Source organism: Ochotona curzoniae, unplaced genomic scaffold, assembly GCF_017591425.1.
Source record: "Ochotona curzoniae isolate NIBS_2020 unplaced genomic scaffold, NIBS_Ocur_1.0 contig_2699, whole genome shotgun sequence".
Taxonomy (NCBI): domain Eukaryota; kingdom Metazoa; phylum Chordata; class Mammalia; order Lagomorpha; family Ochotonidae; genus Ochotona; species Ochotona curzoniae.
Genome location: NW_024465561.1, coordinates 1,786,477 through 1,810,168, shown reverse-complemented (window position 1 = coordinate 1,810,168; position 23,692 = coordinate 1,786,477). Strand labels below are relative to the sequence as shown.

The window sequence follows — 23,692 nt, the reverse complement described above, 5'->3', positions numbered from 1 at the left end:
CTTCTTGTTATACCGTGCTGAGCCTGCACTGTTGTTTGTACAACCTTTCTTCCACTTCTGGTTGGAGCGGGTCCCAGGTGTCCTATATAGCTAGGTTGCTGTTGGTGTTGATCTTTCCACAAGCTGTTGGCTGTTAGGCCTGAAGGCCACACGGACCTATTTTGAGCCATATGATGCCATAGTCGGTATTATTTGCCTGTGGGACCAGCACTATTCACTGAATTCAGTGAGTTCTCGCCGAGCTCAGCACATGCACAGCTCATTGCTGTTCCCTGCAGTCTTTTTTTTTTTTTTAAGATTTATTTTATTTTTATTGGAAAGGCAGATATACAGAGAGGAGGAGAGACAGAGCGGAAGATCTTCCACCTGATGATTCACTCCCCAAGTGAGCGCAACGCCTGATGCTATGCCAATCCGAAGCCAGGAGCCTCTTGCACGTCTCCCACACGGGTGCAGGGTCCCAAAGCCTTGGGCTGTCCTCAACTGCTTTCCTGGGCCACAGGCAGGGAGCTGGATGGGAAGTGGGGCTGCCGGGATTACAACCGGTGCCCATATGGGATCCCGGACATGCAAGGCAAGGACCTTAAACACTGCGCCATCGCGCCAGGCCCTGTTCCCTGCAGTCTTAAATTCTTTGCCACATTGTAAGAAATAGCACCTGATGTGCCACTACTAGAGTTCTTGATATGCTGGCTGTCAGATCTGAGGGCTATCAGGACCTGTCTTGGGCGGAACCTGTAGGATGCCACATTGTTGTAGTTCACTGATTCAGAAATGAGTTCACTCCCAGCTCAGTGCATGCGCAGTCCTGCCCCATAGCCCTTGCCTCCTTAAGCAAAATGGCAGTTAATTAGGCTCTAGGAGACGGACTGGGCTGTGAAATCCATTATATTCCCTCACCCAGTCTGGTACCTGCTGCTCTGCCTCTGCTCCAGGTCAAATCAAACAGACCAGCATGAGGAGCAGGACCAGCAGTTCTTTGTCTAGGCTCATCCCCAGAGCTCCCGGTAAACGTCCCTTCCCACCTTGTTGCTGGTGGAGTTTCGGCTGCCAGTGCAGTTCAGATCATCACTTGCTGAATGCCGCTGGGGTATCAGTCATTGCAACACCACACCGTTGTTTTTACTGCTTTTCTGTGTCTGTCGGTCTCCAGGTACTCCTCTGCTGTTGTTCTGTCCTCTCCTATTTCCTGGAATGTGTCCTCTATGCTTCACACTGGCTAATAGTTCTCCATTGTGACATTAATGCTTAAAGCTGAGGCTCAGAACATGAACTACACAAGGTTGAAAACGTTTCATGGTGATAAATTCATGAACTCACAAATGAGATCGGATCCTCTACCCCAGGGAGCACGAAGCCTAAGAGAAAAAAATAAGACATGAAAAGTAATAATACAAAACAGGGATATGGGCTTCAAGAAGACCCCAAATAAATCTACTGGAAAATGTGACCACATTGGAATTACTGGGACATTCATCAGAGGAGCAACTAGCCCCACTCTGATTTCTGATGTGAAAGACCTAAAGCAGGACCCAGGCATTGGTAAACCTTCCCTGTGCTTCTGACACGTGGCCAGCACAGAGAGGCCCTACTACAACAGAGAGAAGTTTCTGCTTGCCAGTCTCGTGATTAGATACATTCAGATAGTGTCTCTTTCGATACCAGGATTTGTAGTCTTGATTACATCTTCAAAATCCTGTTTGCCCCAAAGGTAGCATGTTCTCAGGGGTGACAGCTCATCCCACTCAGGACCACAGGATCCCACAGGGCTGCTTACACTCTCAAGCATCTCCCTCAGGGGTCTGCTCTGAAGAAGTGCCAACAAAGACAAACGTGATGCCCCGATTTACTCATTAACCTAACCATGCTGCAGCAACAAAGTCCTGCATACTGCATGGCCCAAATCACAGAAATTAGGTACAGGTCTGGGTGCAGCTATAATCATAGCTTACAACACACCCTGTATAGACAGCACCTGGCTCCAGGTCCAGCAACTCCACTTCCAATCCAGCTTCCTGCAGATGCACATCCTGGGAGGCAGTGGATCCCTGGCACTCAGATGGGAAGCTTGGATGGAGTTCTTGGCTTCTTGGTCTGGCCTCAGCTAGTCCTGACTACTGTGGCATTTGGGAAGTGAATCAGACAATGAAAGAGCTTTCTCTGTCTCCCTCTCTATCCTCTGGCCTTTCAAATTTAAAAAAAAATTAAGAAAAATTTTTAAAAGTCTTTAAAATGTTATGTCTTACAGTCCTAGAGATCCAAAATTAAAATAACAATAAGCTGGTATTTTTTTTCCAAGAGCTCTCCTTGGTTTACAGGTCCACCTTACTGCAGTGTCTTAACGTGGTCTTTGTGCTTACACATCCCTGATATATCTCTGGTCATCCAATTCTCCTCATCCTTAAGGGAAAAAAGCATTTTCTAAAATTTATTTATTTGAAAGAGTTACAAAGAGAGAGGGAGAGACAGTGACTGAGAAAGACAGCACTCTGCCATATGTAGATTCACTCTCCAAAAAGCCACAACAACCAGGGCTGAGCCAAGCCAAAGCTAGGACCCTGAACTCCATCTGGTTCCCCCACAGGTGGTTCCCAGTGGCTCTGCTTCCCATCCAGCTCCCTGCTTGTGGCCTGGGAAAGCAGTCAAGGACAGCCCAAAGCCTTGGGACTCTGTACCCATGTGGGAGACCTGGAAGAAGCTTGGCTCCTGGCTTAGGATTGGCTCAGCTCCAGCCATTGCGGCCATTTGGGGAGTGAACCATCGGATGGAGATCTTCCTCTCTGTCTCTTCTCCTCTCTGTATATGTGACTTTCCAATGAAAATTTTTAAATCTTTAGGAAAAAAAAAAGTTCCCTGGTTCATGAGAAGAACCCAATACGAGAGATAAAAATACAGGGTATGGGCCTGGCGCAACAGCGTAGTGGCTAAATCCTCACCTTGCATCCTCCAGGATGTCATATGGACATCAGTTCATATCCCAACTGCTTCTCTTCCAATTCTGTCCCCTGCTTGTGGCCTGGGAGAGCAGTAGAGGATGGCCCAAAGCCTTGGACCCTGAATCAACACAGGAGACCCTGGAGAAGCTCCTAGCTCCTGGCTTTGGATTGCCTCAGCCTAGTCATTGTGGCCACCTGGGGAGTAAACCAGTGGACAAAGAGTTTTTTCATTGTATCTTCTCTGTATATCTGCCTTCCCAATACATATATTCCTTTTAAAAAGATTAAGGGGCTGGCATACGGGGCAGTGACTGCTGCCATTCCCACACCGAGCCAGGCTTGCAGGGGTTGGGTTGGGGAAAGTTGGGTGGTTGGCAGATGGCACTGGCTCATGGGGGGGAGGGGCTGAAGATGCAGGCTTGGGGGTGCGTCTGGGGACAAAGTACCAGAGGGGCATGTGGGGACATGCGGGCTCACCTCTAGACAGGTGAGTCAATCCTGGGGATTTCCCCATGTGCCTGGCCCTGGCTGAGGTGAAGAGAGGGGAGGGGAAGGAGAGTCCAAGCTTAGTATGCTACCCTGGTATGCTAGGGACCACGCCTGGAGAACCTCAATGGGCCTGGATCTTGGGAATTTGGAGGGGTAAGACACCAGGCCAGCATATGTCACAGGACCTTGGGACTCTGGTGGGCAGGCAGAGCTCCAGACCAGCACATCACCCACTGGGCTTCTGACGGCTGGGTTGGAGAACCCATGCACTACTGGACACACAGATTGCAGATCAATTACAGAAAGGAACAAGGGGATATGGAAGAGGGAGGACCTCTGTGGGAGTGTGTTGCAGGTGAGGGATGACTCCTGAGGAACTCCCAACAACAAGGCCACTGTGCTTCCAGGTAAGTGAGGGGGCTGAGAGACCTGGTGGTTTGGAGGAGAGAGGCTGGAGGACATTTATGGGTCAGACCAATGCACCAGCCCACGTGGGAGACCTGAGCTGGGCTAGATAGCATGGAACACTACTAACCACCACATGTCAGCCTACACAAAAGCCAGGGCTGGGGACCTCTCTGGCAGGGTTAGATCATAGTACACAGCACTGAGTGTCAGAAGAGGAGACAGGTAATGTTAGCCTGGGCCATGACACTAACCAGCATGCAAGAGAACCAGGTCCAGGAGTAGATTCTGTAGGGGATATATGAGTCTAACCCTGTGGAACTGCCAAGTCCTGCTTGTTAGCTTAAGAGTGGAGGTACAGATGGGCTAAGCTAGGCATGACCATGGAAACCGCCAACACTCTCAGGTACTAGGGCAGGGAAAAACAGGCTGGGCAGGTCCAGGCTGCACCACCATGAGGTGTAACTTGAAACAGGATGTGGGTGGGCCAGGCCACAACATCCACTAACTCATACAAAGCTTGGGATACAGGGAGTAGACAGTTCCAGGTAGGGACCTAGCATCTACTGGCCACATATGAGATCTGAATCTTGGAGTGGGCCTGGTGTGGGAACTTGGGAAATTCCACCGGTGGGCCATACCTCCTGCTGGAGAGCATGTGGTTCATGCCTAGATGTTGATCAGCTGGGCAAGGTAGCTTCGCCCACCATCAAGTGTGTGGGTTGGTTTTGAAAGGGGGCAGACTAGACATGGCAGAGTAAATCTCAGTCCATTGGCAAAAGTGCAGGGGCCAGGTTGCAATGCACATCACATTGGGCTAGGCTATCCCTCCTACTGATTTGCATGAACCAAATATGGGAGCAGACTGAGTAGGGCCAGGTTACAACACCCGCCAGTGAGAGATGGGACTGCGTGCTGGCTGAGCCAGGCCAGGCTGCAGCATCTGCAGGAAAAGGCCAAGACAGGTGAGGGGCTATGCCAAGCTGGGTCAGAGCAACTACTGGCATACACAACATCTGTGGCTGGGAACAAGCATGGTTGGGGAGCTAAGGGGATATCTCAGCTCGGTGGTAGTTCCCACTGGTGAGCATGTCAAAACCACTTCAGCAGTGCCTTTGGAGTATGATCCACATTGGGGACCCTGGGATGGGTGGGAGGCTGGGTGGGGCTTCTCCCTTTATCTCTCCCCTTACCCCAGATCTAGAAAAATATAATAATGTGAAAACAACAGTCTTAGCCACTTTCTTGTACCAATTGACCCTTTATACCCTAATCAACTTCGTAAAGATTATCAAAATAAAATAATAAGTAATTTTTAAAATAAATCAACTTTTTAAATGATAAAACTTACCAATGGTTGGGCATTATGTGGTATTAAGGAAACATTAATTTTTTAGTGTGATTATTGGAATAGTTTTTTTCTAAAAAAACAATTTAGATTTTAGCAACACAATGCAAATATGTGGTGGGGCTGCTATTTGAAAAGGTCCAGGAAAATAAATTCCTTGCTCTCCTAAAGCACATAACCTAAGGAATCAAATACCCTACAAATGAAATTGAATACAGTTAAAACACACAAAGCACCAGGCAAGCTCCAAGTGAGACAGGCTACAAGTGAGACTCAACACTTCCAGCCCCTCCCAACCAGACGTGGATCCGTCTCCCAGATCGGTTTTGCATCCACCTGCCTCAGTCCAGCCAGGAGCGAGCAGTGTTCACACCCTTCCCACAGGAGACTCGCAACTTCCCCTTTAGAGACTTCCCTAAGCCAAGGTCAGGCCCAGAACAACCCAAAGCCACCAACAGATGACCTGCCCGGCAAGGTGGGAAGGAGCAACACTGCCACTCTAAGCATGTGGTGTGCAAACGGAGGAGCCACACCCTGCACAGGACAGTGAGCTGGGTGCAGTCTGACACGCCCTGGCTGAGGGGAAACACACACCTCCACAGCTGATGAAAATCCCCTCCCAGTCCCCTGTGCTGGCTAGTTGGCAGACCCTCTTCCCACAACGCTGTCTCTCTGCTGCTTCAGTTGAAATCTCCAGTAATCGTCGGGTTGTGCCTTGGCCTCTTGTCAATTTCCATGGCAAGGCAGTTAAAGGACAGCCTCACGAGGACAGTGAATTGCCCTGTGACGTCAGAGGCATCAGAAATGTCAAAGAGACTGCCTGAGTCAGTCTTCAAGCAGGAAGAGGGGAGAGGCCCAGGGCACACAGGTGTGTTCAGACACACAGGGACGCAAAGCGGCAAGGCTGCTGCACATTCTGGATGACTTACTAGAGGCTGTACCCTGCAAGTTCATGGAAAATGGGACTAAATGAAATATACACTCTTAGTTGCCATTTGGGGATGTCAGGGAGATGGAGGCAGTACCTCTGTGCCTCAGGTTCTCTTCCCATAAAACAGGGATCACAGCTGTATATCCTTCAGGAGGGCTGGTGTCAGGGGCTGCTGTGGAGTTCCTCCACATCCAACACTTCACAGTGAGCGAACAGTGAACACCAGCAGTCAGACACAGGAGCCGTATCCCAGCCTATGACACAGTACCACACAGTGGACAATCTCATCTAATCCCTACCTGATGCTTCTCTCTCACCATAATTTGAATATGAGTTGGCCACTAAACTCAAGCAGAAATGTAAACCCTGAAGTCTTAAGCTAATGGCAGCACAAGGGCAGAAACCTAATCCAGTTGTGTGGAGCCCGTGGGAGGTAACTGAATCAGCCTGGGTCATCAGGTGCAGCTCCTGTGATTACACCCTTGGACCCTGGCAGGTGCCTGGGCACTCTGTCAGCAGCAATGCCATCACCAGTACCGTGGGGGCCCACCTAGCCTGGGACTGGGAACCTTTTCTCAGTATGTAACTTCTAACTGAAGCCTCAGCAGAAGCTCTGGCTGCTGGGGTGCTGCGAGGCACCATTCTGCCAAAGCAGGAGACCATCTTGGCGATGGCAGTTCTAGCAGCAGCAGAAGTTACGGCACTGGCAGAAGGCTTTGACAACTGCCAGGAAGCAGCTGAGCAGGAGATGAGAGCCAGACAAATCACAGAGAAGTTATCAGTTAGTACAGATTGGTGAACTCCAGCCAACAGCTGGTGACAGGGCCCAGCTGTTACAAACAAGACATGTTTTAGACAACACTCAGGTGTATGCACACACACAAATAACTTGAGTACTGCATTTGTGACTAATTGTGCAGCAAATTACTTTAGTTTCTGATCTATGGAAACTGCAAAACATTCCAATAGAGGGTTTTATTGAGGTTTTTCTTTCCTTTTTTCCCCTCTTTGTACCTATTCTTATTGATAGCTAAATGCAATGATAACTTGACCATGAAGTTGAATAAGCATGGCTTAAAACAAAAGGTGGCTAGCCTAGTAGCTAAAGTCATAGAGTCCTTGAATTCTTTGAGATCAATCTGCCTTTGGGCAGGGAGTGCAAAGGAACTTGGCTTCCATGGGTTGTTACAACAGACCCTCGGGGTCTCTCCTGTGTGTCCACTGTGTCTCACACACCCTCCTGGGCCCATGAGGACCCTGCTATGTAAGAGGTCTCTGGGCAGCCACCATTCCCTCTAGGCATCACTCACAGGCAGAATGACCCCAGGAGAAGAGAGAAGTCAGAAGTAGAGGTCACCCAGGACAGCCAGGGAGGACATGGACAGTCCTGAGCCACAGCTCAACCAACACACACGGGGAGGGAGGAGCTTCTAGAACACACACAAGACAACAGGGATCCTGTCCATCCGACACCCTCCTCTTCAGTCATCTCCCAGGTCAGGCAGGACGCTGCCCTGCACACCCAGGGCCGCAACTCCTCCTGAGACACCTGCTCCCTGGTCAGATGTCAGCTGAGTGCACTGAGATAGAGAGGTCTCTCTCATCACTCAGCCAGCTCCTGCCCAGCTCCCAGAGCCACCTCTGCCTCCTGCTAGACTAAATCCCACCTCCCCAGAGCATTCGAGAACATGAGAAAGACCCTATGCACAGTCAGATTTCTACATCACAAAGGGAACTAATTCAGTAAGTTCGGGGACCCCAGGGGCTCTCCGTGTAGTGCTGAGAGAGCAGACCCAAGGCCTGGACACAGCAAAAGTCTGTGCTAAGGTGGGCAGTTTGTCTGTCACAGGACAGCCCTGCTTGTCAAAGCGTGATCTGGGAAACCCAAACTTCGAGTTAAAGGAGAAGGGTCAAGGAGGCAGGACTGAGAGGGAAGGGCACAGGGAGGCCTCCTGGGCAGAGGGCCCGCCCCCAGCCCATGTGACCCTGTCAAATGCTCCTGTTCTGGAAGGAGGCTCAGTGCAGAGGCAGGCAGGACAGCAGAGCTGGGAGCAGCTGGAGCTGGGAGTGCCTCTCCAAGAGGGAGGTCAGAGCAGACAGCAGACGCCATGGAGAACCCCTCAGCTTCTCCACGCAGAGGCCATGTCCCCTGGCAGGGGCTCCTGCTGGCAGGTGAGGGGGTGTGCAGGGGTGGGTGGCTGGGGACACAGAGACCAGCTGGGGTTTCAGGGGAGGACTGGGCTGTAAAAAGGGGCACAGGGCTTCCCTCTGGAGCTGAATTGTGGGTGGGGCCTCAGCAACAGGAAGCTGTCAGTGAAGTGGCACTGGCAAAGGCCAGGAGAGCCTCAGCTGCTCTGTTTTCCTGGTTCATCATCACTGCCCCTACATTTGAAAATTAGGAATGTAAGTATCAGAGTGATGCTCCAAATAAAAGCACAGCTCCCTCGACCACTAACCCAGAAGTTGACAAACACTTGCCTGGGTGTGCAGGGCCAGGGAACACTCATCACTTCACCCCCAGGAGTGTGCAGTTTCTTCCAGGCACGGGGCCTGCAACTCACACTAGATACATCCCCGTCCTCATGGAGCTGCCACTCTACCAGGGAGGAGACAGACCAGCAGAGATCTAGAAGGTGAGGCCAGAGCAGGGAGAGGTCAGAAATGACAACCCAGCTTCTAGAGGTGCTGGTCCAGGAAGGCGGCTCCAGGATGACCCCTAACTCTAAGTACGATTCAGCAGCACTGAGGGTGTAAGGTAAGCAGGGATGCAAGTTCAGAGGCACTGAAGGAGTGGAGATCATGCTTCTGGCCTTGACCCAGTAGCAGACACAACCAACAAACCAACAAATACACACTCCTCAGGACTGAGGGATGAAGTGAACTGCTCTGGACCCAGGGCCCCATCTTTCCACCCAACACAACTTCCCTCCGTTGCCACACTGAAATTTCTCTCTGCCCTCCCAGACTCACTTCTAATTGTCTGGATCCTGCCCACCATGGCTGCATTCACTGTGGAACCTGTGTCACCCATTGCTGCTAACGAGACAGATGTGCTTTTCCTCATCAACAATCCGGTAGAGAATCCTCGATTATACACCTGGTATAAAGGGCAAACAGACACCAATTCAAGCCTTCTCATTGCATCGTTTGAGGTACCTTTAGGAACCAATAGTACAGGGCCTGATTACACCCATCGAGAAAGAATATTTCCCAATGGGTCCCTGCTGATCCAGAATGTCAGTGAGGAGGACACAGGAAACTACACCCTACGAATCGTGGATGGTTCTTATGATCAGCATTTGGCAACCACACCGCTCTACGTCTACAGTGAGTGCCCCCTCTGTGACCTCTGGGACTCAGTACCTCTGTGTGTAAGTGGGGGGTGTTCACTCTACTTCCCACACACGGGGCCCTGAAGCCTGCATGGTACCTGTCTCCCCCACCTCTCTGCCTCCTGTCCTTTGCTGGGATGTGAGCGTTCAGGGCAGGACACGTCCAAGGAGGACAAACTTCCAAAGACCAGAGTCCTTTCCAGAACCCAGACCCTGCAGGCTTTTGCTGAGAGGGAGGGATGAGAATCTAATGGGGGAACTCCAAAGAGCTGTTTCCAAAACTCAGTCCCTGTCCATGGTGCCAGCTGAAATAACAAAGACAAAAATTGGGGGAGAAAACATTTTCTTCAAGATTTCACTTTTTTTTTTTTCATTGAAAGAGAGGTCTTGCATTTGCTGATTTACTCCCCAAGAAGGTCACAATGTCTAGAACTGAGCTGATTGAAGTTAGGAGCCAGGAACTTCTTCCAGGTCTCCCACGTAGGTGCAGGGTTCCAGGCTTGGGCTGTCCTCGACTGCTTTCCCAGGCCACAAGCAGGGAGCTGGATGGGAAGTGGAGCTGCAGGAATTAGAACCATCACCCATATGGGATCCCAGCGTGCGCAAGGCAAGGACTTTAGCTGCTGGGCTACTGAGCTGGACCCTCAATCCATGTCTCTTTAGTGGGTGAAAGAAACCCAGTCACTTGAGTCATCACTAAGGCCTCCCAGGGTGCACACTGGCAGGATGCTAGAGTCAGGAGCTGAGCAGAGGATCCAACCCAGGCACTCTAGATGTAGGACACAGATATCCTAACCAGCAGCCTAATCAGCACCCTAAACAGCATCCTAACCAGCATCCTAACCAGCACCCTAACCAGCATCCTAACCAGCACCCTAACCAGCACCCTAACCAGCATCCTAACCGCTAGACAAAATGTCCCTCTCTGGAGACCTTGTTTTTGGGAATCCACAACCTGGAAGGACAGATTCTGATCTACAGAAAGGGGGTATATTTGGAGTTAATCAGTTTTTACTCTGGAACTGCATTGATAGAGACTCAATTCCAAGAATGTCCAGGCCTCTCCCTCAGGGGTATCCACATCCTCCTTTAGTGGATTTGAAACTATGTGTCTGTTTCCGGTGTGTTAGTGTTGTAAGGGAAGGACTTTGCTTTCTCACTCTTAGTCTACACCCCACAACCAGCCTGGGCCTAAAGTGCACCTGATGCCCCAGGGCTCTCTGACAAAGGAGGGAAGGAATGAAGTGTAAATGAATGAATGGCCCAACATACTTTTAAGAACTGGTGTTTGGATGCAGAGTACCAGAGAATCCAGCCACACCTAACCCTTCTCGCTCTGCCCACTTGACCCTAAAGCCTCTCTAGGAGCCCAGTCTGTGACTCTGAGGTTGCTCAGGGTTTTCAAGCCTCTCTGGACTTGCTCCGGGGCATCTGTGGGGCCCTAAGTACCCATGCCACCACTGCACCCTGCCGTGGGCATTTCTGCCTCCTTCTGCTCTCCATGTCTCTCGTCTTCCTCCCTCTTCATTCCAGGCAGGACAGGCCCTGCTCTGCACGGCTTCCTCCACCCTACCTTTCCCAGACCTCCTGCTATGGTGACTGTCCTGATTCCTCCTGCTAACACCTGGACCAGGCACAGAAATCAGCTGAGGCAGCCACCCCTGACAGGCTCCATCATGAGCCAGTGTCCCCCATCCCCCAGGAGAGAGTCTAACCCAGGTCCCTGTCCAGGACGTCTCCTGCCAGGACACCAACAGGCCACAAGCATGAAGAGTGACTCCTCTGTCTTCTTCTGACAGGGGTCAGAGGAAAAAGGACAGGCCCTTCCTCCCTAGAGTCTATCCCTCATTCCACTCAATTGCCTGCTCACCCATAGTGTGGGGCTCACATACCTCTAGTGGTTCCCCGGTCCTTCTCCCAAGACACAGAAATCAGTACAAATCCCATGGACTTTCTGTCCATTCCACATGTACATGTGACATCATGGTGACACCATTACTGGGGGAGATGCAGGAGACATTATGGTTTCACTTAGGTTCTGCTCACTTCAGAATCATTTGATCCAAGACTGGGGTGATGCCTCAGAGAAAAGAAAGCAGGCATCTTCTACACCTTCACCTTTCTCTGACTCTCCACAAGCTTAGGACAGAAGCGTGTGTGTGTGTGTGTGTGTGTGTAGGAATGCCAGATATACAGAGTAGACACAGAGAGAAAGACCATCCATCTGCTTGTTCAAATGCCTGCAACAACGGCAGCTGAGCAGATCTGAAACCAGGAACCAGGAGTTTCTACCTGGTATACCACACAGTGTAGATTCCCAGGGACTTGGGTCATTTTCCACTGCTTTCCCAGGCCATAAGCAAGGAGCTGAATAGGAAGGGAAGTAGCTGGTACCCAAACCGGTATTCACATGGGATGTCAATGCAGTAGGTGGAGGCTTAGCCCACCACACGGTGGAGCCAGCCGCTGGACTCCATCGTTGAGGTGTTCATCAGCTCATGTCAATCACCACCCAACAGTTGGCAGAGCATCCTCTCTTTGGGTCCCCACAGCTGCCTGGCTGCTCATGGCCTCCAGGTATTATCTTTACTCACCCCTCACCCCATCTCCTGTGCTTGCTATGATCCATCCTTAAGATGTTGTTGAAAAACAAAGCCTCAGAGAAACCATTTGGACTGCGCAATGTAGTGTCATGCATTAGAGGGACTCAGCACCCACACCTTCCAGGTAAGCATTCTCACCTGGACCAGGTGGACAGCTGGTGGTCAGCAAGGATCTGGCAAGGCACTGGGGGAGAGGGGTCTCTAACTCCAGGTCCTGGCTTTGTTCATGACAAAATGCACCTGCTTAATTCATACCTGACAAAGTCTGTGCGTCTTCCAGGCAGGGGGAGCACATGGGTGTCACTTTCTCCCACCACCCAGGTTGTCATGCAGCTCTCTCTCTCTCTCTCTCTCTCTCTCTCTCACACACACACACACACACACACACACACACACACACACACACACACACCTGCCTGGTTCTTTTAGGACTCAGGTTGGCTGGGTGAAAAGAGATGCCAACTTTGATAGGAGGAGGCTTTCAGAGGAATCAAATAACCCACACAGGGTGATCTTTGTTCCTGCACAGACATCCAAATTATCAACGATTCCAAGCCCATTGAGGGCAAGGAACTTGTATTAACTTGTGAACCTGACATTCCGGGCATGACCTACCAGTGGTACAAAGATGGTGAGGAAGTCCAGGAGATCCCTGATAGGCTGCAGCTGTCCTCGAACAACAGGACCCTCACTCTGCTCAATGTCACCAGGAATGACACAGGAATCTATGAGTGTGAAATCAGGAACTCAACGACTGTCATCTTCAGGAACTCACACACCTTGGATGTTTTCTGTGAGTAATGTCTCCTCCTCCGTGCCTGGGCTGCTGGCCCAAACCCTCATGGCCAGAGGCCAGGCCACTCGGGCCCATCGCAGGTCCAAGAATAAGGACTGTCTGGCTGGCAGGGACTTCCTATCTCTGGCAAACATGGACAGGTTCAGCCTTGAGCTGAGAATGAGGAGTGGGCTATCCCTGCCTAAAGAGGCTCTGGTCACCCATCCGTGATGCAGAAACAAGTGACCGTTGCAGGCCAAGGCCCAGTGAGCACAAGGGTTGTGGATGGGGCATGGCTCAGAGGGATAATGGGGCTTCAGATGATGATAATCATCTCCTAAGATAATCCTGTGTGGTTCTATATTCTGTTCACTCCAGATGGCCCGGACTCCCCCACCATTTCCCCCTCAGAGGAGAACTACTGTTCAAGAACCAACCTCACACTCTTCTGTGAGGCGGACTCTAATCCACCTGCACAGTATACTTGGCTCATCAATGGGAAGATCTGGGGATCCACTCAACAACTCCACATACCCATCATCTCTACAAGTGACAGTGGGTCTTACACTTGTGAGGTCCATAACTCCAACACTGGACTCAATAACACTGCTGTTAGGAACATCACAGTCTATGGTAAGTGGGCCTAAAAGGTCTTTGTTAAGCTTGGGAATGGTGTGGTGGGAGTAGAGTGATCTATGGTGGGTTTGTAGAGAACAGCCTAGAAGAAACCATTTCCCAGTCTGTGCTTAAAGGCACAGGCCAACCCCAGACCTCCTCTGAACACCCTAACTCTGCCTCAGACTGAACCTGCCACTGACCTCTCGTGGCTGGAAGTTGTGGGGTTCCTCCAGCCCCAGAGAGGCCACCAGAGGAGTGCAGAAGGGTCCTCAGTGACAGTTACATCTGCCACCAACTCATCTCTTCCTGTCACCTCGGTTTTGTTTCACCTCCTGCATGAGCTACAGGGAACGTAGGGGACTTTGAAATGCTCTCACCAAGATGGGGTTGAGCTGCTCAGAGCTCTGCTCCCTGCTCTGCCCTGCTCACCTGGAGACTGGCAGGGCTCTGACTCCATCTGCGATGGCACTGGGAAGGGTGAAGAAGGGGCTGAGATAGGCTGGAGCACCCACCGGGTCAGGAAGAGAGTCTTGGGGCAGACACATCTGCACTGTTTTCTTTTTCTTGTTTTGTTTTTCTGCAATGTATTCTGGTTCTGTGGTCACAGCGTCCCTGCTGTTGGTCCCAGCATATGGGATGCAGCACAGGGGAGTGAGTGGTGCTCACTTGGGGAAGCTCACTGTGGAGTCTCCCTGTGGTGGAAGCAGCAGTGCCAGAAACTGTACAATCCATGAAGAGGGTGAGGATGCTGTCTTCTCTCTGAGGACTTCCTGCCTCCTGGTACTTAATCTAACATTAGGAAGTAAAAGCTCCCTTAGGTTGGAGAATCCTTTAGATTAGAACCTTTGGGGCCAGAGCTATGGTGAGACAGGTAAAGCTGCCAGCTATAGTATCAACATCCTATAGGATGCCAGTTCGAGTCCCAGCTTCTCCATTCTGATCCAGTCACCTGATAACTGTGCTTGGGAAAGCAGTGGAGGACAGCCCTGGTCCTTCGGCCCCTGCACCCACATGAGGAAGTTCCCGGTTCTTGACTTCAGACTGCCTCAGCAGTTGCCATCATGGCCATTTGGAGAATGAACCAGTGGATGGAAGATCTTTCTTCCCTCTCTCTGTTACTCTACACTTTAAATAAATAAACACTTTGAAAAAGTTTTATCTTTACTAGAAAGGCAGATTTACACAGAGAAGGAGATAGAGAGATCTTCCATCTGCTGCCTCACTCCCCAAGTGACCACAATGGCCAGAGCTGAGCTGATCCAAAGCCAGCAGCATGGAGCCTCCCCCAGGTCTCCCATGAGCTGCAGGGAGCCAAGGCCCAGGCCATTCTCTACTGCTTCTCCAGGCCAGAATCAGGGAGCTGGATGGGAAGTAGAGCAGCTAGAACGCAAACCAGCCCCCAATGGTATCCCAGCACATACATGGCAAGGATTTAGCCATTAAGCCATTGCACCGAGACCAAATAAAATAAATCTTTCAAACAGAACACTTCTAGGCCCTAATGTTGTGAAGATTGAACAGGTCATCTGCGTTTCCTAGTAACTCATTTAAGAAAAAGGAAACATCTCTCTGCATGTAAAGCCACAGTACCAGGAAGAGCCATGACCATCTTTATTATTTATTTTGAATTTCGAAATTTATGGTGTAATATCTGGATCATCTTTTTAAAAATATTTATTTTTAAAATAGACTTACAGAAAGGCATACATGTGCATGTGCAGAGAGAGAGAGAGAATGGAGACAGAAATAGCTTCCATCTACTGATTCCCTCTCCAAATGGCTGCATCGGCCAGGGCTGGGCCGGGCTGAAGTCAGGAGCCTAGAACTCCACTCAGGTCTCCCACAGGAGAGCTCGTCTGCTGCTGCTTTCCCAGGTGCATTAGCAGGGACCAGGGTTGGAAGCAGAGCAGCTGGGTCTCAAACCAGTTCCCATAGGGGATGCTGGCATCATGGGCAGCTTCATCTGTTATGGCGTAATGCCAACCCCTAACTTGATCTCTTAAGAGTCATTGGAAGGTTTTGCAAAAGTTCCTGGAGAATCATTCTGCTTGACCATGAAACTGCTGATGCCATAGGCTGAGAAATTTCCAGCACAGACACTACAGGGCTATCCGGGGAGCTGGTCAGGTCACTCTGGGAGCTTTGAGGTCAGAGGCAGGGACAATTCTCCCCTTACAGATCACCTGAACAGACACGTGGCCTCTACAGAGGGTCAGGGCTGTCCTCTGGGTCACATCCACACGCTCACTCTGCATTCTGAGAGTCGGCTGAGATCTCTGAGAGGAAGGGGGTCCAGATCCCAGGCCCACCCTCACCCAGCCTTACTCTCTTCTCTACAGGGCCAGTCATCCAGGCCTTCTACCCCATAGTCAGAGAAAAGGACTCTCTGGTCCTAACCTGCCAAACACATGCTCCTGTAATATCCACTCATTGGATCTTTAATAGCCAGAGTCTGCAGCTCACAGAGAGGATGAACCTGTCCTCAGACAACAGCATTCTCACAATAGAACCCGTCATGATGGAGGATGAAGGGGAGTACCAGTGTGAGGTCTTCTACCTGAACTGTTCCAGAAGGAGTGACCCTGTCAGGATAGCTGTGAGAGGTATGTGACTCCTTAACCCCTGGGCATCCCACTGGGAAGATGACTCTAACAATGGTGTGTACAGTGGATAAAAGTCCCAGGGACAGAAAATGTATTCAGAGAACCTTATAGTTAAGAGGCCTGCTCTGAATCAAATACACTTAATTTCTTAGTCCTGGATTGGCATTTCCTGTAAGACCTTACACAAGATTCCTTTCTCTTTTATTCTTTCCTTTTTTCTTCCTTCTTTCATTTTAGTGAGGAAAGGAAGTTTGTGCTAAAATCTATATGAAAGTTACAATTTGGTGTTTTCTTAAAGATTTATTAATTTTTATTGGAAAATAAGATATACAGAGAGATGAGACACAGAGGAAGATCTTCCACCCGCTGATTCACTACTCAAGTGATTACAACAGCTGGAGCTGAGCCAAGCCGAAGTCAGAAATTCTTCCAGATGTCCCATGCGGGTGCAGGGTCCCAGGCTTTGGGCTGTCCTCCACTGCCTTCTCAGGACACAAGAAGGGAGCTGGATGGGAAGTGGGGCTGCTGGGATATGTACGGGTGCTGATATGGGATCCCAGCACATGCTAGGCAAGAACTTTAGCCACTAGACTACCACGCTGGGACCCACTTTAGTCACTTGTATGTATGGTTCAGTGTTATTAAGTACATTCACACTCACGTGCAAACCATCACAATTATCCTATTCCAGAACCTGTCCATCTTGCCATCCTAAATCTCTGCACCCACTAAACAGAGCTCCACTCTGTCTCCAGCCCACGGCAACCAGCACTCTATGTCTCAAACTACACATCTGACTATTCCAAGTGCCACACATGCTGGAATCATACCATATCTGTCCTTCTGGGTCTGGTTTGTTTCTCTTGGCATAACGATTCTAGATTCATCAGCATTGCAGATATATTAGAATTTCTTTCCTTTTTAACACTTTCTAATATTCCATTGTATAGATGCATCTCCTTTTGCATATCCATTCATGCGCTGATAAATTTTTGAGTTGTTTCAACCTTTCAGCAATTGTGAATAATGCTGATGTGAACATAGATATAACAAGATTCTGAAATCCTGCCTTGGATTGTTTGGGGTGTGTACCCACAAGCAAACTGCTGGAGATAATGTTACTCCTTTACTTGTGAGATACTGTCACACCATTTACAACAGCAGAGCTGCATCATTTTTGATTTCTGCCTGCAATGGAAAACACGCCCAATTCCTTCACAGCCTTTCCAACATTAGCTCTGTGTTTTTAATATTTACTTATTTTTATTGGAAAGACAGATATACAGAGGCGAAGAAAGACAGGAAGATTTTCCATCTGCTGATTCACTCCGCAAGTGGCCACAGCGGCTAGGACTGAGCCAATCTGAAGCCAGGACTTCTTACAGGTCTCCCACGTGGGTTCAGGATTCCATGGCTTTGGGCCATCCTCCACTGCTTTTCCTGGCCAAAAGTAGGGAGCTGGATGGGAAGTGGAACAGCCAGGACATGAACCGGCACCCATACGGGATCCAGGAAATGCAAGGCAAAGACTTTAGTCACTAAGCTACCAAGCTGGGCCCTAGCTGTTTTTTTTTTTTTTTAATCCATCCTAATAAGAAGATGATATATCATTGCGATTTTGATATGTACATGCTAAGGATTAATGATGTAAACCTTTTCATGTGTTTTTGACTATTTTTACGTCTTCCTTGCAGAAATACCTTTTAAGTCCTTTGTCTATCTTAATGGGATTATTTTGTGGGTTTTGTTGTTGTTGTTGTTGTTGCTGAGTTGTAGTAGTCCTTCTAAAGAAATATTTATTTTTATTAGAAAGGCAGATTTACAGAGAAGAGAGAAAGAGTTTTCATGCACTAGTCTATTCCCCAAATGCTTATAATGGCTGGACTGGGCTGCACCAGGCTGGACTGAGGCCAGGAACCTGGAGCTTCTTCTAGGTCTCCCACATGGGTGCAGGGAACAAGGACTTGGGCTAGCCTCTGCTGCTTACTCAGGCTCAATCAGGGAGCTGGATCAAAAGTGCAACAGCCAGAACACATACTGGTTCCCATATGGAATGCCAGCGCTCAAAGGTGAACAATTAGCCTGTTGAGCCACAGTGCTGACCACTAGTTATAGTTTTGTGGTTTTTTTAAGATTTATTTATTTTTATTGGAAAGCCAGATTTACAGAGAGGAGGAGAGACAGAAAGATCTTCTGTCTGCTGATTCACTCCCCCAGCAGCCACAATGGCCAGAGCTGGCTGGTCCAAACACAGGAGCCAGGAGCTTCTTCCGGGTCTGCCAACAGACGCAGGGTACCAAGGCTTTGGGCCATCTTTCACTGCTTTCCCAGGCCACAACAGAGAGCTGGATGGGAAGCAGAGCCACATGGATTAGAACCAGCACACATAGGGGATCCAGGCACATGCAAGAATAGGACTTTAGGTACTAGGCTACCACATTGGGCTGCAAATAGTAGTAGTTCTTCACATGGACTGCACATTGATCCTTTATCAGGTACATGATTTGCAAATGTTTTATACCTTTCCATAGGCTGCCTTTTCACTTTATTGATAATGATCTTCATTGCACAAGTTTTAAATTTTCTATCCAATTTATCTATTTTTTCCTTTACTACCTGTGCTTGTGGTGTTGTAACCAAAATCACTACCAAATTCAGGGTAGCACTAACTTTAACCTATTTTTAAAGTGTTTCATACTCTTAGCTCTTACACTGAAATCTTTGATCCATTTTGAGTTAATTTTTGTATATGGCATCAGAGAAAGGTTCAACGTTCTTCTTCTGCATGGATATATGTTGAATACAGTGACAAAAGCAGGCAGCCTTGAATTTCTGATCTTAGAAGACAAGAAGTCTGAGTATCATGTTGACTGTGGCCTTTTCAGTACTGTCTTTATAACAGCAAGGTTGTTTTTCTTATTCCTACTTTGAGCATTTCTGATCATAAAAATATGTTGAATTTTGTCAAATGCTTAAATGTTTTTGCCTTCCTTACAGTATATACATATGTGTATAGATACATATATGTGTATACATGTGCATATATATAGTTTTATTCATAATTTCATTTTCTTAGATTTTGTTTCTAGGAATTTGTCCATTTGATCTAGTTTACCCAATGTGTTCACATACGGTTATTCACAGTCTTCTTATAATCCCTATTGCTTCCACAGAATTGGTAGTAACAGCTCCACTTTCATATCTGTCATTAGCAATCCCAGTCTTCTCTCTTTTTTTCTTAGTCAATATTTTTAAAGAACTACCTTTTATCCATTTTTAATTTTTTATTCTCTATCTTTTTAGAATCTCTAATCACTATTATCTCCTCTCTTCAACAAGCTATAATTTCAGTTTGATGTTTTTCAATCCATTTATTGAAAATTAGGTTGCTGATTTGAGGTTTTCTTTGTTCCTAAAAGCATTTCAGGTTATAATTATTGCACAGAATTCTTTTTTTAAGATTTATTTATTACTCACTGAAAGGCTGATTTACTGAAAGACAAACAAAGATCTTCCAAAATGGCCGGATCTGAGCTGATCTGAAGTCAGAAGCTTCTTCTGGGACACTTACATGGATGCAGGATCCCCAGGCTTTGAGCCATCCTAAACTGCTTTCCCAGGCCACAAGCTGGGAGCTGGATGGAAAGTGGAGCAGCAAGGAGACGAACCGGTGCCAACATGGGATCATTGGCGTGCAGGTCAAGGATTTAGCCACTACTAATTGTGCTAGGCCAAAAATTCTTTTTCTCTATTGAAACTAATCTCTAATCCTATGGCTAGGAAAAACATTTTCTCAAATATTTACTTATTTTTCTTTGAAAGGCAGATTTATAGAGCAAGAGAAGGAGATATAGAAAGAGAGCTCCTCTATCTTCATGCAACCATGAAAAGGCAGGAAGCTAGAACAGGCAAAAGCAGCCACCAGCCTTTCTCACATTCCCTGAGCCTTCAGAAACATCTACATTCAGAAAGACAGAATTAAGGGAGGCCTCATGACCACTAAGAGGGAAAGTGACAAGGACTCAGTAGTCTCAGTCATCCTCCCAGAAGATTATTCCCTGAAGGACAAGCTGTTCCTCAGGGCATGCTCACAGCCAAATCATTTCACATTTCACCTTCATCTCTTTTTACCCAGCTATCGATACAGAAAATACTCACCTCCTGCCTGGGGCCATTGCCGGCATCGTGATTGGAGCCTTCATTGTGCTGATCTTGCCATGCATTTTGACATGCATCCAGGCCTTTATTGTGTGTTGCAGCAAGAACCGCAGGTAGGACAGCCTTTCCTCCTGTCCCCGACGTCCTCCAAGGCTAACTGCCAAGCTGGGAGGGGGAAAGGACTCCTTCAACTCTCTCTCAGGGCCTGGGTCTCCCCTGCTTCTCTGTGGGAATTCCTGCAGGTGTCTTTTCCACTGGGTCTTCATGGCCACTGAGCCCTGCTGTCTCTTTCGTCCTCACCTGTTCTGTTGCTCCATCCCCAGTCACAGAAAGAAACAGATGAGGCAAGAAAAGCAGCAGCAGGAGCAGGCAACTCCTATGCTCTGCTGACCGGTGCTGCAGGAGGGACAGGACAGGAAGCCAGCCTCAAGGAAGGCAGTTTAGAGAACAAATAAAGTAACAAAAAATATAAAGAACCACCCCTGGAAAAACTAAATGGTGAAGACCATAGGGTGGAAGCAGCCAAGAAGAAACGCACCTGAATCTAGCAAACAGCAAAGGAGTCAAGGACTAGATGGGGTTGTGTTTAGATGGAAGTGAGCCCCGAGAAGAAAGGCAGTGACCACGAGCATCCACAAGCCCCTTCCCAACCCAGATGCTCTGCTCAGGAATAGCAGTCAGTGTCTGACGTTTGTTTAGGGCAAGTGACCAGCACCATCTCACACAGTACAACCCCTCAACCTCCAACCACAGTGAGTAAAGCCACTCACCCAGTGAGGACTGGATGTTCCCACTCACCCTGTCCTGGCCGGGAATCTTAGATTCCTAAATCATTGGATACCTTCTGATTTTGTGCAAGGGGGTCTCCATTTCCCAGTCTTAAGTTGACATAGGTCATAGGTCCTCATACCCTCCTCAGTCACAGGAGTCCCCTGGGGCTCTGCCCCTCTCTGCCTGGGCCAGGCAGGTCTGAGAAACACCTCCTGCTCTGGAAGCCATTTCCTCATCCTTATTCCTTCCCCTCCTGCCTCTGTCATGGGTGTGGCCCTCTCCCTTTGGTCCTGTTCTGCTTTGGGTGCTATGGACTTAGATGCCCTTCTCTGCCACTGCAGTATGCTGCTGACGAGCACTCTGGGCAGGAAACAAGGCCGGTGAACTGTTAGGCACCTCCAGAAGTGGCCTGGGGCCTCCTGTGGCTCTGCCTCTGCTCTGCACTGGCACTGGTATGCAGGTCTGACCAGGGACAGATCACAGGCCACCTTCACCACCACCACCACATCCCCTGACCTGCCCCCCACCTGCCTCGCAAAATCATAAAGTCTCAGGTCAGCTTTGCACTTCCATGCAGTAACAACTCTTCTCTGGCTTCCTTAGGTCAAGACCAGTCTGACACTTCACCTGCAGAGGTAAGAAAAAGCCACTTTCCTGGCTCATGTTCTCATGGAAATGCCCCTGAGTAGAGTGTATAACCCTTGAAGACACAAATCTGAGACCAAGCTTGGTCAAATTCCTCAATGCAGCAACAGAAAGGTGTTGGTTAATCACTCCTACGACTCTGCCTCATAGCAAGAATGTGCACTTTGGAATTCTCACACCTCAAGTTGAAGTCCTGGCTGTGGTTTGTAGAAACCTGATGACTCTGGGGAAGGACCTTGACCTGTCTGAGCCACAGCATTGTCATCTGTAACTCTGACACTCTGGCTACTTCCAGGAGAGGCCAGGGGGATTAAACAGGATAACGGTGTAAAGCACCCCTCTTCTCAGCCTTCAAAGGGATCAGCCCCAGTCAAGGTGCTAGCTGGCTGGCCAGCTCAGAGAACATGGAAGTGCCACCCCAGTTTGCCCTGGGCATCTTGCCAGCTTCTGGAACCATAATAGGGAAAGCTCAGACCAGGCCACGGAATGGTACCTAGCAGCATACGTTTGGCACAGGTAGGAGGCGATCCAGGCAGGCAAGTTCACATCGCCTGCTGGCATATCTAAGCACCAGAATGGAGTGTGCGTCGGGCCAGTTCCAGTTGCAACACACACCAGTACACATTACAGCTTGGACTGAGTGCTGGATGGGCTGGGTTATTCTTTTCCCCCCACTACCAGCATGAGCTGGAATTGAGGGTAGGCTGGGCTGGGCCAGGCTACAGCACTCACTGGCAAAAGCTAAGGTAAGGTAACTCATCCAGACCAGGCCACAGCACCCAACCAGCACACACAGGGCCCAGGGAGTGGGTGTGAAGGGTTAAAGCTGGTATGGGAAATGTGGAGGGCTCCCTTGTGGGAACACCACTCACACTGAAGAGCAGGAGTTGGGATTGGGGTAGTCCAGACTGGGTAGAGCTACAACACCTGTGGGCCACATGTGAGCTATATCAAAGAAAAGCCAGGCTAGGTTGACTGTTCCTATTGGTGCAAGCACAAATCAGAGTGGGTGTGGGTAGGTTGGGTTTTGTAACAGCATCAGGTGGCAGATGCTGGCACAGGAGAAAAAAATGCCAAGTTAAACTGCAGAGCCACCTGGAGAGTATAAGATCCAAGATTGGGAACTGGCCCATTAGGGAAATACTGGACACCTCCCTCTTGGATTGTCACTCTCACAGGAGAGCATGAAAATCAGGACTGGGGCAGTGGTGGCTAGATACACAACAGCAACTTCCAGCAAGTGTGTGGGCTGGATAGTGGGGTTGGTTAGGTTGGAGGAGGCTTCAGTGCTCATTGACATGTATGAGAGCTGAATGAGACATGGGACAGACTGGACAAGTCTGCTGTACATACTGGCAAGCATGGGAACCAGGGCAGGGGGCAGACCTGGTAGGGGTTTAGGGAGTTGCCCCAACTAGGCTGCAGCTCCCACTGGTTTGCGTGAGGGCCAAATGTGAGGTGGACAGAATCTCGCTGGACTGCAACATCCATTGGTTCTTGTGGAAGATAGGGCTGGAAACAGAACTGACCCAGCAATTGCAACCACTAGCATATGCATAAGCTGATTGGAACGACAGACTGTGCTGGACCCTGTACTGGCATGCACACACAAGAATCAGGCCTGGGATCACCTCAAATGAAGTTTCTTTGGGGATCCCTCCAACTGAACTCCTGATCTCAGAATCCCAACCGTGAAGAGAATTGGTCTGAATCCATGCATCCATGGTCTGACCATGGAGTACAAGTGTTAAAGCTGAGCCTACTCAGAGGCTCAGATGCAACAGTAGACAGCAAATCCAAGTGCACAGGGAGGATATCGCACTCCATCGGAACCTGCAGAGGAGACCTGGTACCTCAACAGAGGATGGAGGACAGAACAAATGGATCAACTACCACAGCCCTGCGTTGACAGTGAAAATCTGGGCTAATGAGGACTCTAAGGTGGCCTATGTCAGCCAGTGGATTCTGGTGAGATTTAATCATGCTTGCAATGGCAAGACTGGCAGCAATTCAGAACTGCAGAACTATCTAAACCATTTCAGCAGTGCCTTTGGAGTATACCCCACATCAGGGACCCT

General features: G+C 49.1%; 1 protein-coding gene across 1 annotated transcript; it reads left to right on the top strand.

Moving 5' to 3' along the window:
• The first annotated feature begins 8,217 nt into the window (after positions 1–8,217).
• On the top strand, positions 8,218–20,315 carry LOC121153774 (carcinoembryonic antigen-related cell adhesion molecule 6-like). The gene is made up of 6 exons (XM_040976520.1): positions 8,218–8,281; positions 9,074–9,436; positions 12,574–12,837; positions 13,198–13,452; positions 15,777–16,040; positions 20,176–20,315. Exons 1-6 carry the CDS (start codon positions 8,218–8,220, stop codon positions 20,313–20,315), a joined length of 1,350 nt encoding a protein of 449 aa, XP_040832454.1.
• The last annotated feature ends 3,377 nt before the right edge of the window (positions 20,316–23,692 follow it).